The sequence below is a fragment of the Odocoileus virginianus genome, chromosome 5 (assembly GCF_023699985.2).
Source record: "Odocoileus virginianus isolate 20LAN1187 ecotype Illinois chromosome 5, Ovbor_1.2, whole genome shotgun sequence".
Taxonomy (NCBI): Eukaryota; Metazoa; Chordata; class Mammalia; order Artiodactyla; family Cervidae; genus Odocoileus; species Odocoileus virginianus.
Genome location: NC_069678.1, coordinates 74,741,055 through 74,762,285, shown reverse-complemented (window position 1 = coordinate 74,762,285; position 21,231 = coordinate 74,741,055). Strand labels below are relative to the sequence as shown.

The 21,231-nt window shown below is 39.1% G+C and overlaps 1 protein-coding gene and 1 non-coding gene across 2 annotated transcripts; one reads left to right on the top strand and one right to left on the bottom strand.

Annotated features, from left to right (window-relative positions):
* The first annotated feature begins 52 nt into the window (after positions 1-52).
* PRPF38A (pre-mRNA processing factor 38A) lies at positions 53-19,877 on the top strand. The gene is made up of 11 exons (XM_070468152.1): positions 53-116; positions 242-422; positions 1,925-2,084; positions 3,606-3,727; positions 7,912-7,997; positions 15,078-15,188; positions 17,508-17,620; positions 18,215-18,241; positions 18,352-18,449; positions 18,814-18,862; positions 19,735-19,877. The coding sequence occupies exons 2-11, from the start codon at positions 293-295 to the stop codon at positions 19,775-19,777; spliced, it is 939 nt and encodes a 312-aa protein (XP_070324253.1). The 5' UTR covers positions 53-116; positions 242-292; the 3' UTR covers positions 19,778-19,877.
* On the bottom strand, positions 7,402-7,508 carry LOC139035300 (U6 spliceosomal RNA). The gene has a single exon (XR_011487971.1). It is a non-coding gene; the product is annotated as a U6 spliceosomal RNA (small nuclear RNA).
* Positions 19,878-21,231: the final 1,354 nt, after the last annotated feature.

Below are 21,231 nucleotides of genomic sequence, written 5' to 3'. Positions count from 1 at the left end.
CCCCGCCCCCCAGGGTGTCTCCACGTTCCGTCAGCAGCCAGCCCTTTCGCCCCGCCCATCTAAGGAGGGGACGCACGACGTACATCCGCCAACGTGCCGCGGCCATCATTGATTAGGTCTGCGAAGCCGTTTGTCGAAGAAAGTTCCTAACTCGAAAACATTTCCGGGTTCAAGATGGACGCGCGAACCGTTTAGTGAGACTTCCTCCAACCTTATCATTTCTCTCTGGTTTTTTAACCAGGATGTGACGTCTTAAAGGACCCGACGGAAATAGGACGTCAGACGTTCTAAAATGGCGAACCGTACGGTAAAAGATGCGCACAGCATCCACGGCACCAACCCTCAGTATCTGGTGGAGAAAATCATTCGGACGCGAATTTACGAGTCCAAATACTGGAAAGAGGAGTGCTTTGGACTTACAGGTGAGCAGAGCGTGCTGAACACCCCCCATCCCTGCCCCAACCCCTGTCGTCCCATGGCCCAGTTTTCCAGTCCAATGGGACTGGCCCACTGGCGGTGAGATTTAGGGGGAATTTTTCAGTCATTCAGAAGAATCTGAGCGCCTACTCTGTGCCTAGTGTTGTGTTGGGCTTTGGGAACACAGATCTGATAGGACCTTATTCGGAAGGGTACAGGTGGTTTCTTTGAGGCATTCCGTGTTTAATGATAACTTACTGGGTTCCAGTGTTAAACATGGGAACCCTGAAGGTCTTAAAGGAGCGTCAGTATTCCCGAAACCAAATTTACAATGTTACTACCCCCAAATCTGGACCATTTGCAATATTTTCACATCCCAGTCCTAATATAAATATGTTCTTAAGAGAAATCTTCCAGGTCGTCTTTGATACTTGTTTAATTCTGGCTTTTTTTTTTTGGTACCTGTGTTTCCCTAGTGAACTGTGAGTTCATCTTCTGTAAAACGAGCACAATAATACCCACATCAGAGGTCAAAGGATTAAATGATTTAATCCAAGAAATCTAAGGATTAAATGAAATAATGTATAAGAAGTGTTTGGTATAGTTACAGCTTGTCCAGTCGCTAGGTAGTGTCAGACTCTTGTGACCCCGTGGGCCGTAGCCTCCTGGGCTCCTCTCTCCTCCACTGTCTGCTAGAGTTTGCTCAAATTCATGTCCATTGAGTCGGTGATGCTATATATATTTAGCTACAGCTATATATTAATAAAAGTACTCAGTACTCAGTGGTGGTAGTGGTGCTGATTGTTACCACTGTTAATTACTCCTGGGCTGTTACTGCTCTGCCATCACCCTAGCTGTGTGTCCACGGAGGAGTCATATTGTTTTTCTGAGTTGCCGTTAAATTTAGAGTCATGTAAGATTTACTTTGGGGGCCTTTTCTCATTCCAGAGGTGAAATGACTTGCTCTAGTTCACGAAACTGGTCTGATTTTGATGACAACATTGAAAGGTTATTATCCCTGTTGTCTAGATGAACTTTACTTAGAGTTATGTAGTTATTGAGGTTTGTTATGGTTTTCGTCCTTCTAACTCTTATTTAATCTGGCAGTTTTTCTCCTAACGTGATGGTGACAAGCACAGACTCTGAAGTTAGACTTGTTGGACGAAAACCCAGGCCCTGCCACTTTCTGGCTGTGAATATTGAGCAAATCACTTAGCGTTTCTTGGCCCTCATTTTCCTTAGCTGAAAACAAGGGCAGTGCTAGAACTTAACCTCATGACTTGTGAAGATTAAATAAGATAATATGAAATGCTTAGCAGAGTACTTGGCATATAGTAATCTTTCAGTGTATATTGGCTGCTGTTATTTATTACACACTTGTTCTCCTAATATTAAGCTGTTAATTCAGGAACACCAAATCTTGAACTAACTTTAACTCTCTGCACTTTAAACCTGTAAAAACTTAGTCCTAATATGTCTGCAATGCCTCTCTGTTTTTGTTTTTTAGCTGAACTTGTAGTTGATAAAGCCATGGAGTTAAGATTTGTGGGTGGTGTCTACGGTGGTAACATAAAGCCCACTCCTTTTTTGTGTTTAACCTTGAAGATGCTTCAGATTCAACCTGAGAAGGATATCATTGTAGAGTTTATAAAAAATGAAGATTTCAAGTGAGTGAAATATTTACTAGCTAATATAAATATTTTAATTTCGTGGTCCAGAATTTGGCTTTGGTTAAAAGAAGGGAAAACAGCGTATCTCATTTCCAGAGTCCCACTCTGGTATTTTGTTCTTGAACCCCTTGAGTTTTTGTTTTGTCTGTTTTGATTGTATTGACCTTCTTCTTTACTTTCTGAGGCTTGGTGACTTTTCCTCCAAAAAAGTATTTCACAAAACTCACTGACATATATTAAGCAGAAGTTAATGCCAAATATGTTGGTAGCACTGAATACTTAAGGATGAAGAAAACAACATAAAGTGTGGTAAAGAAGAGGGAAAAGTTTGTGTTAATTGTAGGTTCGTGTCCAGACTCTATTACCTATGAACTGTGACCTTGGAGAAGTTACTTAATTTTCTAAATTTTACTTTCTTTACCTGTAAAATGGAAACAATGATACCAGCTCGGGATAGATGTGAGAATTAAGGAAGAAAGAGCTGTAAATCTCTATCGGTGCCTGTTGCATGGTATCTGGCCCCAAAATATAAGCTGCTTGAGGAGCTAACAGATAAGAACAGGAGACAGATGTAATAATAGATTATTATTTGCCACTCTCTATTCTAAGAAATTTACATGCAATAATTTATTTAACCTTCACAACAACCCTGTAAAATTATTATCCCCATTATGTAGGGGAGGAAACTAAGGCACAGAGAGATTGATTTCGCAAGGTCAAATGCTGATAAGTGGCAAAGCTGGTTTCAGAGTCCTTTTTTTTTTTTTTTTGCCAATGTATTCTGTTTGTCATATAAGGAAATGAATTTCAGATGCCTACTGTTTATTGAAATGGAGATTTGAGTAGGTAGTTGGGGTATAGGAGAAAGGGAAAATAAAGGAAACTTACAAATTAATGGCTAGAAAATAGCTAACTCTCATTAGGTACTTAAGGTGTGCTATATACCTCGCTTTGCATCCTAACATTCATTTTTTACTTAATATACCAAACCATCAAATTAGGGACTATCATTTTACAAGGACTGAGAAAGCAAAAGTAAATTGCCTAGTGTTACAGAGTTAGTAAATAATGGAATCAAAATTTGAACCCAGATGACTGACTTTTCTCCATAACCAGCATTCTGCTTTCCAGCAACTAGCAATCTGTGTAAATTATATTGTTAGTAAATAAATCTCTACTTTCTGTTGTTAAATTCAGTATCTCATTTGATTCTTAAAATAATCCCGTGAGGTAAATAGGTTGTATCTTAGTTTTACAGATAATATAATAGACTCGGAAAGTTGAATATTATATCCCAAGTCACTGCAGCCAGTAAGTGGTAGAATGAGAACTTGAACCCAGGTTTCCATATTTTAGCTATTTTTTCTGCTGCCCTATGCTGCCTCTAAAAATGTAGCTTTCTCATCTACCAAAGAGAAAAAAAAGCTTGTTTATCCACTGCTGTCATGAGAAAAGCTACTTGTAAAGCTCAGGAACTTTTTGGAATGGCCTGTTGTTTCACTGTCGTCTGTCTGTCAGGTATGTCCGCATGCTGGGAGCACTTTACATGAGGTTGACAGGTACTGCAATTGATTGCTACAAGTACTTGGAGCCTCTGTACAATGACTATCGAAAAATCAAGAGCCAGAACCGAAATGGAGGTGAGTATGGTCCTAAGTATCTAGGCCTTCATCCCTGAGCCAGTTTTTATTTCACCAGTGTCTCTGGCATCACATAATCTAGATTGTTAGCATCTTCAGTCAGGTCTTCCATCTCTCGTGAGGAGTCATAATACTCCATTAACCTACTAGCTTCCTGTCAACCTCACCCAGTCTGCCCCTGTCTGCCTATCTTTCCAGCTGCATCTTATGTTAATCCCTGCTTTGGCATCATGTGCTTCATCCCGTAAGATCTCTCTCTCGAATGACCTTTGCCTTAAAATCCTTCCCCAGACCTCCCAAAGTTAGTTTTCCATTTGCTGGACCTTCACAGTTCTTTCTACTGGCCTCTCTTACATGATACTTGACCCTGCAATACATGGACTGAGTGTGCTCATACTTATGTAGGAATCTTGCTAAAACATAGGTATATCCAGGAGAGGCAGCTCCATACCTTTTACAAAGACACATTTTATGATAAAATGGGATTCAGAGAATGCAATCAGAACTTCTTCTCACTCAGTGTCATAACAAAAGATTGGCCTTTACCCTCTAAATATCACATTAAGCAGTACAAGTTTAAGAATTTGGTATTATTCTTCAGACTTCTGTTAGCTTACTCATTCACTTGAATGAATACATACTAAGTGCCAGTGTTGCACTGGGTACTGTACTACATACCGGAAATAATGTGATGAACAAGATGGACATGGTCCTGCCCTGGAGATTACTTATTTATTTATGACTATATTATGCTAAACTAAGGTAGGGTTTTTAAACCTAGTGATGATTTGGGTCAGATATTTCTTTGTTATGGGGAGCTGTCCAGTGCATTGTAGAATGTTTAGCAGCATCCCTGGCTTCTACTCACTAAAGGCTATTAGCACCCCATAGTTGGAGGGGCAACACCCCTGGTTGAGAACCACTAAACTAAGGTAATGTTTACCATAGAAATTCTAAAAAGCTATTGCTCCACTTAACATGTAAGATACATGATTCTTAAAAATAGCAAATCACTATCACTTGGAACTAATACAACATCTTAAGTCAGGTTTGCATGTGTGCTCAGTTGCTAAGTCATGTCCAACTCTTTGTGACCCCCGTGGACTGTAGCCAACCAGGTTCCTCTGTCCATGGAATTTTCCAGGCAAGAATACTGGAGCGTGTTGCCATTTCCTTCTCCAGCCCAGAGATGAAACTCACATCTCCTTTATTGGCAGTCAGATTCTTTATCACTGAGCCACTCAGGAAGCCTCAAGTCAATTATATATCCATTTAATAAAGTTTGCTGCCCCACGTATAGGGAAAAAGATACATATTTTTAGGAACTTAGTAGGTTCACAGGAGATACTGTACTTGAGTTGTAAGTTTTATTCAAAAACATTACCCTTTTATAATTCAGGACTCATTGTGCTTGTTTTTGTGCTTGTCTTTCCTGCTAACTGGGACCACTTCATTCATCCCATTATCCCTAGTTCCTAGACGAAGCATGGCACATAAACGGCCTCAATAAAGGGGAGTTGACTGGATGAAGATTGGTGGTGATGACAAGGCAGTGAAAGCTTGTAGGTTGAGCCCAGGTTTGACAGTAATCTATTCAGTGTTAATTGCCACACTGCAGCAGCTTTATTTATTTTTTTTTCCATTTATTTTTATTAGTTGGAGGCTAATTACTTTACATCATTGCAGTGGTTTTTGTCATACATTGAAATGAATTAGCCATGGATTTACATGTATTCCCCATCCCGGTCCCCCCTCCCACCTCCCTCTCCACCCGATCCCTCTGGGTCTTCCCAGTGCACCAGGCCCGAGCACTTGTCTCATGCACCCAACCTGGGCTGGTGATCTGTTTCACCCTAGATAATATACATGTTTTGATGCTGTTCTCTTGAAACATCCCACCCTCGCCTTCTCCCAGAGTCCACAAGTCTGTTCTATACATCTGAGTCTCTTTTTCTGTTTTGCATATAGGGTTATCGTTACCATCTTTCTAAATTCCATATATATGTGTTAGTATACTGTAATGGTCTTTATCTTTCTGGCTTACTTCGCTCTGTATAATGGGCTCCAGTTTCATCCATCTCATTAGAACTGATTCAAATGAATTCTTTTTAATGGCTGAGTAATATTCCATGGTGTATATGTACCACAGCTTCCTCATCCATTCGTCTGCTGATGGGCATCTAGGTTGCTTCCATGTCCTGGCTATTATAAACAGTGCTGTGATGAACATTGGGGTGCACGTGTCTCTTTCAGATCTGGTTTCCTCAGTGTGTCTGCCCAGAAGTGGGATTGCTGGGTCATATGGCAGTTCTATTTCCAGCTTTTTAAGAAATCTCCACACTGTTTTCCATAGTGGCTGTACTAATTTGCATTCCCACCAACAGTGTAAGAGGGTTCCCTTTTCTCCACACCCTCTCCAGCATTTATTGCTTGTAGACTTTTGGATAGCAGCCATCCTGACTGGCGTGTAATGGTACCTCATTGTGGTTTTGATTTGCATTTCTCTGATAATGAGTGATGTTGAGCATCTTTTCATGTGTTTTTTTGCCATCTGTATGTCTTCCTTGGAGAAATGTCTGTTTAGTTCTTTGGCCCATTTTTTGATTGGGTCATTTATTTTTCTGGAGTTGAACTGGAGGAGTTGCTTGTATATTTTTGAGATTAATCCTTTGTCTGTTGCTTCGTTTGCTATTATTTTCTCCCAATCTGAGGGCTGTCTTTTCACCTTGCTTATAGTTTCCTTTGTTGTGCAAAAGCTTTTAAGTTTCATTAGGTCCCATTTGTTTATTTTTGCTTTTGTTTCTAAAATTCTGGGATGTGGGTCATAGAGGATCCTGCTGTGGTTTATGTCGGGGAGTGTTTTGCCTGTGTTCTCCTCTAGGAGTTTTCTAGTTTCTGGGCTTACATTTAGATCTTTAATCCATTTTGAGTTTATTTTTGTGTATGGTGTTAGAAAGTGTTCTAGTTTCATTCTTTTACAGGTGGTTGACCAGTTTTCCCAGCACCACTTGTTAAGGAGGTTGTCTTTTTTCCATTGTATATTCTTGCCTCCTTTGTCGAAGATAAGGTGTCCATAGGTTCGTGGATTTATCTCTGGGCTTTCTATTCTGTTCCATTGATCTATATTTCTGTCTTTGTGCAAGTACCATACTGTCTTGATGACTGTGGCTTTGTAGTATAGTCTGAAGTCAGGCAGGTTGATTCCTCCAGTTCCATTCTTCTTTCTCAAGATTACTTTGGCTATTTGAGGTGTTTTGTATTTCCATACAAATTGTGAAATTATTTGTTCTAGTTCTGTGAAAAATACCGTTGGTAGTTTGATAGGGATTGCATTGAATCTATAGATTGCTTTGGGTAGTATAGCCATTTTGACAATATTGATTCTTCCAATCCATTAACACGGTATGTTTCTCCATCTGTTTGTGTCCTCTTTGATATCTTTCATCAGTGTTTTATAGTTTTCTATGTATAGGTCTTTTGTTTCTTTAGGTAGATATACTCTTAAGTATTTTATTCTTTTTGTTGCAATCGTGAATGGTATTGTTTCCTTAATTTCTCTTTCTGTTTTCTCATTGTTAGTGTATAGGAATGCAAGAGATTTCTGCGTGTTAATTTTACATCCTGCAACTTTACTGTATTCGTTGATTAGCTCTAGTAATTTTCTGGTAGAGTCTAAAAATATGGAATGCTTCACGAATTTGCGTGTCATCCTTGTGCAGGGGCCATGCTAATCTTCTCTGTATCGTTCCAATTTTAGTTTATGTTCTGCCAAAGCGAGCACTGTAGCAGCTTTATTAGTGCATGTGCAGGCAAAGGGAAGGGGCTTCCCTGGTGGCTTAAATGGTAAAGAATCCACCTGCAATGTGGGAGACTTTGGTTCTATCCCTGAGTCAGGAAGATCCCCTGGAGAAGGAAATGACAGCCCAGTCCAGTATTCTTGCCTGGAAAATCCCATGGACAGAGGAACCTGGTGGACTACCGTCCATGGGGTCACAAAAGAGTCAGACATGACTGAGCGACTAAGTCACACACACACACACTCAGAGGGAAGCTGCAGAAGATTCACACTTTCTATACCAAATACTCTGTTAGATATCGTACATAAAGACTCTTAAACTTTTTTTTAACTTTTTGGCTATTTAAACTTATTTCCAAGTTACTTAAGCTTACGGTTTTTCTTTCAGAGTTTGAGCTGATGCATGTAGATGAATTTATTGATGAACTACTGCACAGTGAGAGAGTCTGTGATATTATTCTGCCCCGGCTACAGGTAAGAGATAAAGGTCATACATACACAGCACACAATAAAATGTGTGTAAAGATCTCTTTATACACATACATTATGAAACACCATGGAACTCAAAGTCTTTTTTAACTGAAGTGTAGTTGATGTACAGTATTATATGTTATAGGTATATCAGTATTGTGACTCACAATTTTTAAAGGTAGTACTCCATTTTTAGTTATTATAAAACAGTGGCTCTGTACAATATATTGTAGCTTATTTGATTTCAAATGCTTTGTTCCTCTTAGTTCCCTCTCCCTTCCCCTCCTTACTGGTAATCATTAGTTTGTTCTCTATATCTGTGAGTCTGCTTCTTTGTTATGTTTACTAGTTTGTTACTGTTTTGAGACTCTATATATAAGTGATATCATACAGTATTTGTCTTTGTCTGATTTATTTCACTTAGAATAATATCCTCCAGTACTGTATAGCACAGGGAACTCTGCTCCATACTCTGTAATAACCTAAATAGGAAAAGAATTAGAAAAAGAATATTTTAATCTTTCCTCACTTAACATAGTTATTTTGGAATATATCCATGTTTTTGCATATACTAATAGTTTCTTATTTGTTGCTAAATAGGTATAATATTCTTCTGCATGGGTATATATACCACAATTTGTTTACCCAGTCATCTATTTATGCAGAATTGTGGGGTGCAAGGTCAGTGTATAAAAGTCACTTGTTTTCTGTACATGAGCTAGGAACAATTAAATTTGAGATTTTGTATAAAAGATACCATATATAGCAGCATCAAAAATTAAAATAATTATGGATAATTTTGTCCAAAAATGTGTAAGACTTTAAACTGTTAATATAAAACATTTCATTACTGACAGAAGTTAAAGAAGACATGATTAATGGAGATATATCATGTTCATGATATATCTGATATATATATCAGATATATGATACCATGACTTAACAGTTGTTGTCAGTTCTCCCAAATTAATCCATAGATTCAATTCAGTTCCGATCAAAATCCAAATAAAATTTGCTAGAACTTGACAAACTAATTCTAAAATGTATATGAATATGAAGAGGACCTTGAATATCCAAAACAGCTTTGAAAAAGAACAAAGTAGGACAAACACTACCTAATTACAAGACAGTGTTGTAGTGGCATAAAGCTAGACAAGCAGATCAGTGGAACAAAGTGAAAGAACCAGAAATAAGTGTATAATACCTATTTATGGTCAGTTGGTTTTCTGCAGAGATGTTAGGGCAATACAATTGAAAAAGGATAATCTTTTCCACAAATGGTGCTAAAATGATTAAATAGCCATATGAGACAAATGAATGTCTTCCCCTAGCTCACATTATATGTAAAAATAAACTTGAAGGGGATAATAGACTCATAAAAGCTGAGAGTAGAAAACTTAAGATAAACATAGGTGAAAATCTTAGTGACCTTGTGTTTGACAAATTTTTAACAAAATGTGAATTATTTATTAAAAATTAATAAATTGACTTTATAAAAATTAAGCACTTGCCTTTCAAGAGATACTATTACAAAACTAAAAAGGCAAGCCACAGACTGGAAGAATACATTTGTACAACATATATCCATAAAAGTTCTTGAATCTGTACTTTATAAAGTACTCTTGAACTTACTACTAAGAAGGCAACCCAGTGGGAAAATGAACAAAAAATTCTTAACAGACCTTTTACCAAAGAAAATATAGTCCACCAGTACCACATTAAAAAGGTGTTCTATATCATTAATCATTAGGGAAATGCAAATTAAAGGCATAGAAATATGCACTACATACCTAGTAAAATGTGTAAAATAAGACTGATCATAGCAAGTGTTAGTGAGGATGTGGAGGAAGTAGAAGTCTCCATAGCCTATTGGTGACAACATAAAATGGAAAACCAAACTTGGAAAAGTTTCGCAGTTTCTAAGAAGTTAACCATTCAATCCAGCTATTCTACTTCCAGGAATTTACTCAGGAAATGAAAGTATATGTCCACACAAAGACTTAAGCACAGGTAATCTTAACAGTTTTATTTGTAATGGCCAGAAACTGGAAGCAACCCAAATGTCCATCAAGTGAATGAATAAACAAATTGTGATGTGGCCATATAATGATACTACTCAGCAGCAAAAATGAACTATTGATAAATAGCAGTAGCATGGATGAATCATAAAATAATTGTGCTGAGTGAAAAAAGACACAAAATTGTATGTACTGTGTAATTCTTTTCTAATAAATGTAAACTATAGTGACAAAAAAGAACAGTGGTTGCCTAGTTATAGAGTAAGGGATTGGGGAGGAGAGGGAATGAGAAATCAGAAAGGAGCGCAGGTAAACTATTGGGTGGGGTGGCTCTATCCATTGTACTGATGTATTGACTTAATTTGTATACAGCACAATACTCATCAAATTGTATACTATAAAAATTACAGTTTATTGTGTATCAGTTATCTCAGTGAAATTATAAAATGTATTGCAAAAATCATTGGAATACCTGTAGACTAACAAGAGTCTTTGACTCTCAGATTCTGATAGTCTGTGTAAAATTGGTAGCCTTGATGAAAGGGTCCCAGAGACAGTGTTTAAAATGGGACATGGGAACAGATTCTTCGGTTTTAAGCAACCACAGAAACCCAAATTGGGAAGACCCAGAACTTAAGATCTCCTTTATGATGCTGCTGTAGCTCAGTAATTCTGAAGCAGTTTGCTGTATCCCACCTTGCCTTGCTAGATAAAAGCCATTAAGGAATAATTTAAAGATCAAAAGTCACATAGTATTTTTGCTGTTCAAATCTAAGTCGTGTCCAAATCTTTGCAACCCCAAGAACTGCAGTGCGCCAGGCTTCCCTGTCTTTTAGTATGTCCCAGAGTTTGCTCAGACTCTTGTCCATTGAGTCGGTGATGCCATCCAACCATCTCCTGCTCTGTTGCCCCCTTCTTCTCCTGTCTTCAGTCTTTCCCAGCATCAGTTTTTTTCAGTGAGTGGGCTGTTTGCATCAGGTGGCCAAAGTATTGGAGCTTCAACTTCAGAGTCAGTCCTTCCAATGAATATCCAGGGTCAATTTCCTTTAGGATTAACTGGTTTGATCTCCTTGCAGTTCAAGGGACTTCAAGAGTCTTCTCCAACACCCCAATTCAAAAGCCTCAATTCTTTGGAGATCAGCCTTCTTTGTGGTCCAACTCTCACATCTGTACATGACTACAGGAAAAACCATAGCTTTGACTACATGGACCTCTGTCAGCAAAGTAATGTCTTTACTTTTTAATATGCTGTCTGGGTTTGTCATAGCTTTTCTTCCAAGGAGCAAGCATCTTTTAATTTCATGGCTACAGTCAACTATCTGCAATGATTTTGGAGCCCAGGAAAATAAAATTTGCCACTGTTACCATTTTTTCCCTGTTTGCCATGAGGTGATGGGACCAGATGCCATGGCCTTTGTTTTTTGAGTGTTGAGTTTTAAGCCATATTTTTCACTCCTCTTTTTCACCCTCATCAAGAGATTCTTTAGTTCCTCTTCGCTTTCTGCCTTTATTTAGTGGTGTCATCTGCATATCTGAGGTTTTTGATATTTCTCCTGGAAGTCTTGTTTCCAGCTTACGATTCGTCCAGCCTAGTATTTTGGATGATGTACTCTGCATAGAAATTAAATAAGCAGGATGATGATATACAGCCTTGATGTACTCCTTTCCCAATTTTGAAGCAGCCTATTGTTCCATGTCCGGTTCTAACTGTTGCTTCCTGACCTGCATGCAGGTTTCCCAGGAGGCAGGTAAGGTGGTCTGGTATTCCCTTCTCTTTAAGAACTTTTGACAGTTTGTTGTGATCCACATAGTCAAAGGCTTTCACAGTCAGTGAAGCAGAAGGAGATGTTTTTCTGGAATTTCCTTGCTTTTTCTATGATCCAGTGTATGTTGGCAATTTGATCTCTGGTTCCTCTGCCTTTTTAAAATACAGTTTGTGCATCTGAAAGTTCTTGGTTCACATACTGTTGGACCTAATTTGAAGAATTTTGAGCATTACCACGCTAGCACGTGAGATGAGTGCGGCTGTGCAGTAATTTAAACATTCTTTGGCATTGCCCTTCTTTGGGACTGGAATGAAAACTTTTTCAGTCCTGTGGCAGTTGCTGAGTTTTCCAGATTTGCTGGCATAATAAGTGCAGCACTAACAGCATCATCTTGTAGGATTTGAAATAACTGAGCTGGAATTCCATCACTTCCCGCGAGCTTTGTTTGTAGTAATGCTTCCTAAGGCCCACTTAACTTCATGCTCCAGAATGTCCAGCTCTAGATGAGTGACCACACCATTTTGGTTATCCGGGACATTAGACCTTTATTCTTTAGCTGTTCTGTGTGGTCTTGCCACCTCTTCTTAATCTCTTATGCTTGTGTTAGGTCCTTGCCATTTCTGTCCTTTATCATGCCCATCTTTCCATGAAATGTTCCCTTGGTATCTCCAATTTTCTTAAAGAGATCTCTAGTCTTTCATTCTTCTGTTTTCATCTATTTCTTTGCCTTGTTCACTTAAGAAAGCTTTCTTTTCTTACCTTGCTATTCTGGAAATCTGCATCCAGATGGATGTATCTTTCTCTTTCTCCTTTGCCTTTTGCTTCTTTTCTTTTCTCAGCTGTGTGTAAAGCTTCCTCAGACAACCATTTTTCCTTCTTGCATTTCTTTTTCTTTGGGATGGTTTTGGTCATCACCTCCCGTACAGTATTACGAACCTCTGTCCATAGTTCTTCAGGCACTCTGTCTACCAAATCTAATCCCTTGAATCTATTTGTCACTTCCACTGTATAAACGTAAGGGATTTGATTTAGGTCATACCTGAATGGTCTAGTGGTTTTCCCTACTTTCTTCAGTCTGAGCCTGAATTTTGCAATAAGGAGCTCATGATCTGAGCCACAGTCACTTCCAGGTCTTGTTTTTGCTGACTATATTAGAGCTTCTCTATCTTTGGCTGCAAATAATATAATCAGTCTGATTTCGGTATTGACCATCTGGTGATGTCCACGTGTAGAGTCATTTCTTGTGTTGTTGGAAGAGGGTGCTTGCTATGACCAGTGTTCTCTTGGCAAAACTGTTAGCCTTTGCCCTGTTTTGTTTTGTACTCCAGGGACAAACTTGCCTGTTCAGACTAGGTAAATATGTAAGAGACAAAGTAGAGATTAGTAGTTACCAGGGGAGGGGAATGAAGAATGATTACTTAATAAGTATGGCACGTTTTTCTGGTGTGATGAGGAAGTTTTTAAACTAGTGAGAGGTGGTGATGGAAGAATTTTACACTTGAAAATTGCTAATTGTGTACATTGTGAATTTCACCTCAATAAAAAACAGATCATAGGGACCTGGAAAACGTCAGTGTGGAATATAGAATGGATTGTAATATGATAGGTGCGTAAGGTTAACTTCTTTGAGGCAGCAGAGCAGATAGAGATGGTTGGTAGAGGAGCGCTCACAGATACGTGCAGTGAACCCCTCTTCTCCAGAGTGACTCAGTTACAGAAAACCCTAGAGAAGAATTCTGGAAATTATATCTTCTTTTCCATATTGGTTATTATAGACTGTAGTGAAAAGGATGACATTTCAAATCTGAAAACCTGGTTTTAGGGTCCAGTTCTCACACTTTTTATCCTTAGCTGTGATTATTATGTTTGCTGCTGCTGCTAAGGCACTTCAGTCGTGTCCGACTCTGTGCGACCCCATCCCCCCTCCCTGGGATTCTCCAGGCAAGAACACTGGAGTGGGGTGCGGATTATTATGTTTAGAAATACTGTAAAAAATTATATACTCCGAACTATAGCCAGGTTGTGACTAAGGGTTCTAAAGTCCAGTCACCTCTGAGCAAGCAAGCAAGTGTTGATGCATATGGGGTAGTCTGCTGGAGTCTAGAAGATCACAAAGCAGACCTCACTGAAGAGAGGAAAGTTGAAATATGACTGATACATGTTATCATATCACTGAGAGGTGTGTTCTGGTGTGGGCCTCTCTATGTGCTGGATGAAGTGACCCTTAAGACTACCTTTAGCTTTGATTTGTTTCTTTTAAGCAACCCATAGGGCATAGCTTCTCAAGTGCCCTGGCGTTGGCAGGGAGCTGCTCTGGAATGAATTCTAATTTTATCAAATACAAATACTGTAAGTTAATACATTGACGTTGATCATTTCCAAGTCTGGTGAGCATCAGGGATTCTGGATGCCCTGTCTGATGTAGTCCTAGATCCCAGACTGTGGTGATCTTTTCCAAGGAACCCTTTATCAAGGGCTTCACTTCACTGAATGGCATCTTTATCTCATTTCTCCTAACCTTTATAGAATTTTGTTAGGGATGAGTGAGAGCAAAATAAGAGCACAAATGCTATTATTTGTTTTAGGGCTATCCAGTGATCTGTATGTCCTTGGCGCACACACACACAAAAACAAAAACCAAACCATAAGGGTCTTATGACCCAGCCAGTCCTTTTGTCTGCTTTGAACTCACCTTTGTCTTTCTGGTAGTCACTTAGGACTGCTAAGTCACATCTTAGAAGAAAATGAAACTAGGAGGTGGTTTGTTTATGTCCTGAGCCTTGTTCAAAATGCATGTCTATAGACAGCTCCCCAAATCCTGGGTCTATGAGAGAATTGGTGCTAACTAAGAGCAGGAGGACCCAAACCCCCATACTGGACTGAGTCTCAGTGAATCTCTTAGTGGATTCTGGTCTGAGCCACTCCTGGAAAACTCCCAGCCAACATTGTCTTGAACTATTGACCCTTGTGTGTGAAGCCCATAATTTTTATTCAAGGCTACAGCTATACTGATTGATATTCTAGTTACTTTAGAGTATAAGGTCACACGGAATAGAGGCAATAGAAAAGTGATATTCTCTTCATCTTTGAATTTATCTCTTTACAGGGAAACTTAAAAATATATATAGATCCTAGGTGTGCTAAATGCTCTAAGAAAATCTGTGTCTAGGATATCTTTGAAATGAAATTGCCTCGGCTGTTGTGCCATAGGTTTTCTGCCACTTGCAGAAGCCCAGTGTTGGCGCTTCAGGACACAGGAGATGAAGGGCCCTCTCTGACTCTCACCGTGTTCCCCGTAGAAACGCTATGTGCTGGAGGAAGCCGAGCAGCTGGAGCCGCGGGTTAGCGCTCTGGAGGAAGACATGGACGACGTGGAGTCCAGTGAAGAGGAGGAAGAGGAGGATGAGAAGGTGAGGCACCTGGGAGCTGAAGGGTTGCAGGAGGGAGAATTACAGGGAATGGGAATGTCTTTTTTGTTTTGTTTTCAAACTTTATTTAATTTTAACCAAAAAAGAAAAACCCCAAAATACAGTATTTCATCATTGAGAGTGTGGGTCCTAGAGTTAAATGGACTTGATCCGTATCTCAGCTCTCCTGTTTACTACTGGCATTATGTTATGTAAATTACATAATCTCCATTTTCTTTTCTATAAAGCAAAGATTATGATACCTTTATTTTAGGACTTTTATGAGTATTAAATGAAATTACATACATAAAGCCCTTAGCTTTGGGACATTATAATTTCATAATAAGTGGTAGCTATTAAATACGTGGGACAAAAATAATACTGATCATAAATGAATGCATACTAAGAAGTAAACCTAGTTTAGGGAAATAAAAACCTACTGCATAGTCATGTTCTTCCACTATTTGTTAAAATGCTAAAAACTTGAAAACAGCAAATTGTCAGGGAGCAGTCAGGTAAACTATTGCTAACAATTCAACAGAGTATTAGGCCACCATTAGAAGTATCATGAAAAGTAACAGTGAACTTCCTTGGAGGTCCAGTGGGTAAGACTCCATGCATCTGCTGTGGGGCAGGGTGGCATGGAGAACTAAGATCCTGCATGCCACTTGGTGCAGCCAGAAAAAAAATGTATGTGATAACGTGGAAACGATTACAGTAAGCTTTGTGTCTTTTTGTTTTTATTTTAAAGATTTAAAACATTTATGATTAAAATTATATGTGTAAAAAAGCTAGGGGGAAATATAAGACATCTGGCCTGTAGATACTGAGGTAGTGCAGATGAAAGGGTAGCTCTGAGCTTAGTAGACTCCATTTAAGATAAGTGCTAAGGGAAGCACAGTCATTCATGAATGGAAAGCCAGGCACGGCTGAGGGGCTTTTCTGTGGTGAGTGAACCAAAAATATGCATTCTTTTTAATGGAAAATTTAATCACATACCAAAATGGAGAGAATAAACCTCCATTTACCCATCACCTAGCTTCAACAGTGATCAGCTCAGCTATTTTGTTTCCTCCATATCTACTCAGTCTCCTTCACCAGTTATCTCAAAGCAGATCACAGCCATCATATATCTCATATTTCAGAAAAAAAACACAGACCCCTTTTTAAGGCACAGCCACATACCATCATCAGCCCTTAAATCAGTGGTTCCTTAATATTAAAATGTCAGGTCATAACATTCTTACAAATTTTCATAATCTCTGTTTTTGTGATTGTGTCCCTGTGGTATCACTTAACGTGTTCATTTGTCTATTTTATTTTCTGTTAACTAGTTCTTGAGTCTTTAATTGGATTTGGGGTTTTTGGAGTAGAGAAACACTACTTCATAGATATAGTGTACTTCCTCCAGGATGAACAGTCTGCTCTCTTTTTATAATATTAGGATCCACTGATGATCTCTGCATAGACCCATTAAGGATTGTAAAATGATATTTTTAAAAAACCTCCCAAATCAACATTGATTTTTATAAAGTTTATATAAGAAAAGCAGGATAAATTATTTATTTCCCTTTGTCAGTTTTTAAAATCATGAGTTGATTTTATAGTATTCTCCTAAGAAGGTATGCCCTTGGTAACATTTGAATTTATCAATTTAAGTATATTTGTTGTTCTGGACCATTGTTGTCCTTGTTGATGCTGAAATTGTCCTATGTCTGGCCGGTGGGGGCCCATTAACTTCACTTTTGGATACAATCCTAGTAGTTTCAGCCCCTTGCTATCTGATACAATGACATGTTCTAGGTATGTCTTGTTATATTCTCTCCTGGACCTAAAAGTAGCCATTTTTCCAAGAAGGTCTTAGTTCCATTAATTGAGATATGTTATTTAGAGACCACAATCTGGGCTCATTGCTACATGGTATTTCTAGGACTTTACAGTTGATAAAGCTAAAGGAAAAAGAAATTTTAAGCTTAAAATACACTGCATTTAACCTCATCAGTTTTACATCTCTCTCTTTCACATTAGAAATCCAACTTCTTAGGAAATAAGCATACTTACCTGTCATTACTCTTACATAGCTCCAGAATAATGGTACCAGCACTAGAACAGTAACGGGATTATTAGAAAGATTTTAATTTTTTTATTTGGTAGTGGGTTTTTTTGTCCTTAGTGTTATCCCATATATATTCAAATTACTGTGTTTTAAAGTCAATTGGAGGTGGAATTTGGGATGGGATGGGGAGGAGGGTACAAGCCATGTTCCTAGTTGGCTCTCTATCAGCCTGTGCTCATCACTGACCCAGGCCATCTCTTCTCCAGTTGGAAAGAGTGCCATCACCTGATCATCGCCGGAGAAGCTACCGAGACTTGGACAAACCCCGTCGCTCTCCCACACTACGCTATCGGAGGAGTAGGAGTCGGTCTCCCAGAAGGTAAGGCCTTAGTCATTGGCATCTTCCAGGGATACTTTAAGCACTAGAGTGTAGAAGTTTGGACTTCATGGAAGGAATATGCTAACCTCTGGAGAATGTGTGCTCGCCAATGTATTAATTGCTACAAAAACACCACCCACGAAACCTCAGTGGCAAACATTTTAATTCACAGGTCTGTGGCCAGTGATTTAATCTGGGCTTAGGCAGTTTTTTAGTATAAGCTATGGTCACTCACTTGTTTTGCAATATTCTCTGTTGGCTAGTGTAGGTGGCCTTAGCTAGGATGACTGGAGCAGCTTATCTCTATGTCACATTCTAGGCTAGGTTAGGCCTGTTCCCATGGCAGTGGCAGAATGCAAGACTGAACAAGCCCAACCATGCAAGTAATCTTTGTAGCATCTGCATCACATGTACAAATACCCCTTTGGCCAAAGCAAGTCACATGGCCAATCCCAGACTTGGGAGTCAGAGGGTCTTAAAGTTACATGACAAAGGACATGGATAACAGAGTTGGGTTAAGAATTGGGGCAATTTTTGCAATTTACAGTGTCCAGGGCACCTACTAAGGTTCTTCTCTTTTTTCTTTCCATATAGGCGGAGTCGATCTCCCAAAAGGAGGAGGTAGGCCTTAATGACTTGTAATGAAGGGTAGAGATTTGGGGGAGGGGGGGTGTTGTTGTTGTGTTTATGTGTCAGGACAGATATGGGAGTCTGACCAGTCATTTCCACAGCCCCTCCCCTCGCCGAGAACGGCATCGGAGCAAGAGCCCAAGACGTCATCGCAGCAGGTCCCGAGACAGACGGCACAGATCCCGTTCCAAGTCCCCAGGTACAACACTGGGGCCTTTTGCTTGCTGTTGGTTCTTAATAAAGAAATGTAATAGGAGCAATTAGCCTCCTACAATACAGGAGTACCTTACTCCATTACTGCCTAGACAGTTAGAGTTCACATTTTAACTGTCATTTACCAGCTTTGTTGATAGGATGGTGAGCTTCAGTTTTCCTCTGAAATTATAGGAGTAAGATATGACAGAATAGTGGTAAATACCCAGTGTGATGTTAGTGAAATTTAGTTCTTCGCTACCAACAAGGTGTCCCTATCACAAGCCAAAAATGAAAGGAACTAGGGGAAATAACAGCAGAGAGTATGAGGGTAGAAACTGGTACACTGAACAGCCTTTTTTCTTCTCCAGGTCATCACCGCAGTCACAGACACAGGAGCCACTCAAAATCTCCTGAAAGGTACGGGTTAACTTCTGTTCTGACTGAAATCTTTATTCACAAATTAAAGTCCCAATTACATCTCAGTTGGACTTGAAATTGTATATAATCTCCATCAATACAATTTAGGAATTCTCCTTAATTACAGGACGAAGTGGTCTCTTGCCCTGAAAATTACTAGAATTTTATGTGTGTATGTATATATATAGTTATTTTGTTTTTCCTGTAGGATTGCAGCTTTGAAAAGGCATGAGCCTTAATCTCAGGAGACCTGGGATTCCGTCCCAGCTTTTAAGATTTTTAAAATACATTTACTTCTGGCCACACTGGGCCTTCTTTGCTGCTGGGCCCTGTCTAGCTATGGCGAGTGAAAGTCACTCTTCAGCCGTGGTGTGGGCCTCTCGCTGCAGTGACCCCTCCAGGCTCTAGGGCTCATGGGCTCAGTCAGTAGTTGCAGTACACAGGTGTAGCTGCCCCACAGCACGTGGGATCCTCCTGGACCAAAGATTGAACCCATGTCCCCCGCATTGGCAGGCAGATTCCTAACCACAGGACCACTAGGGAAGTCCCAGTCCCAATTTTTAATACTTAGCAGTTGAGTGACATTGGATAAGTCATTTTCATTTGGTAAGCTCCCATTAGATACCTCTAGATACTGTACACTGTTGGAAGCACTCCATCTCTCAGAGGTCATTTCTTCAATGGTAAATTTTGGAGAGTAATGCGTAACTCATTGTTGCTCTTAAATATAAAAACACCAAGTACTTTTAATGAACATTGACTGTCTTCTCTGTCCCCATCAGTGTTAGCATGTATCAGTCTTTCTCAAAAATCCTTGCTCAGCTCCTAAAACAGCTGGTAAATTTAATGATTTGTATGTGTCACCATTTCAGGTCTAAGAAAAGCCACAAGAAGAGCCGGAGAGGGAATGAATAATGGACTTAGTTTGGTTTTAATACAAGTGGCCTTCTGTGGAGACGAAGGCATATGTCTACGTGGAAGAAAGATCTACTCAGTCCCAGGCAGCTATGAGCATATTTTAGATTTTTTTTTAAACCAAGTTTTCTTCACTTTTTTTTTTTTAACATGAAAGAGGTACTGAATTTTGTATCTCTTCATGAATTGTACATAATACACACATTTGAAAGATAATGCTTCCTGAACTGAGAGCTGCTTTTGGCCTCTTTGTACAATCACCTTAAGGGGAGAATGTGGCCCCCTTGTTATTTTTGTTATTAAATTTGACACACCCATTTCCCGTTTTTCTGTGGTTTTAGTTTCGGTTTACACTGAGATTAGAACTGTTTTGAGAATTCTGAGATATGTGCTACTGCTTGCTGTTCAGTAAAAAAAAAACCAAGTTGGTAAAATATATTAGCTCTAGGTTTTACTTCCAGCAGCAGCAAATGGTAATAAACATGAAAACTGACCTGTTATCAGCAGCTTTATAATAATTCAGTTGTAAGGCTTTTTCTGGATCATTTAATCCAGTTGCATCGTTCAACAAACAGTAAAACTTGACACCTGTTACATAGCATTACTATATAGTGTTGTTTCTTCTTCCCTATAGCCTTGAATTCCAAATTAAGGTGCTCAGCACCTTTATGCTGTGAGCATTGGTATTAGCAAGACTAGGCAATAGCAGTAGGGCAACCAGGGTGAAAACATTCAATGGAGAGAAAAATACCTGATGCCACTCATGGTTTTAACCTGAGTTACTGGACAACAGCACCATTCACAAAACCAGAAAATACAGCAGAAAGAGACCAGGCTTTAGAGGAGCAGGTAGTGAGAATTGCGGTAGTAGGGAGAAAACAATGCATTCAGCTTAACTTGAAGTTTACTTTGAGACAGCTATGGTATGTCTAGATAAAGCCCAGACATTATAAATAAGAACTGGAGTTGAGCTAGTTATCTGATCCTGAATTGACAATGTTTAGGTAATTGTAGTAGGTGTAGCATTGAATGCAGTGCCCAGGGAGCGTACATTTGTAAGGAAAACCAGTAGTAGAATCATAAGCAACACTCACACTGTTGAGGAAGAAGTGCAAACATTGACTGAAAATTGAAATGAATCATTTCAGAAAGGTAGAGGAAATAGGAGAGAGTGGGTTAAGGAAGCTAAGGACAAAGAAGCAAAATAAGGATTAAATAGTGCCCATGGATACTGATAATCAAGAGGGTATTGGATCTTTGCTAGAGGAGTTCTCTCTACCTGTACTTACCTTTCCTCCTTTAAAATGGGAAAAAATAATTGATTTCCTGCAGCTCTGCCCCTGAGCTAAGGACAAAGAAGCAAAATAAGGATTAAATAGTGCCCATGGATATTGATAATCAAGAGGGTGTTGGATCTTTGCTAGAGTTCTCTCTACCTGTACTTACCTTTCCTC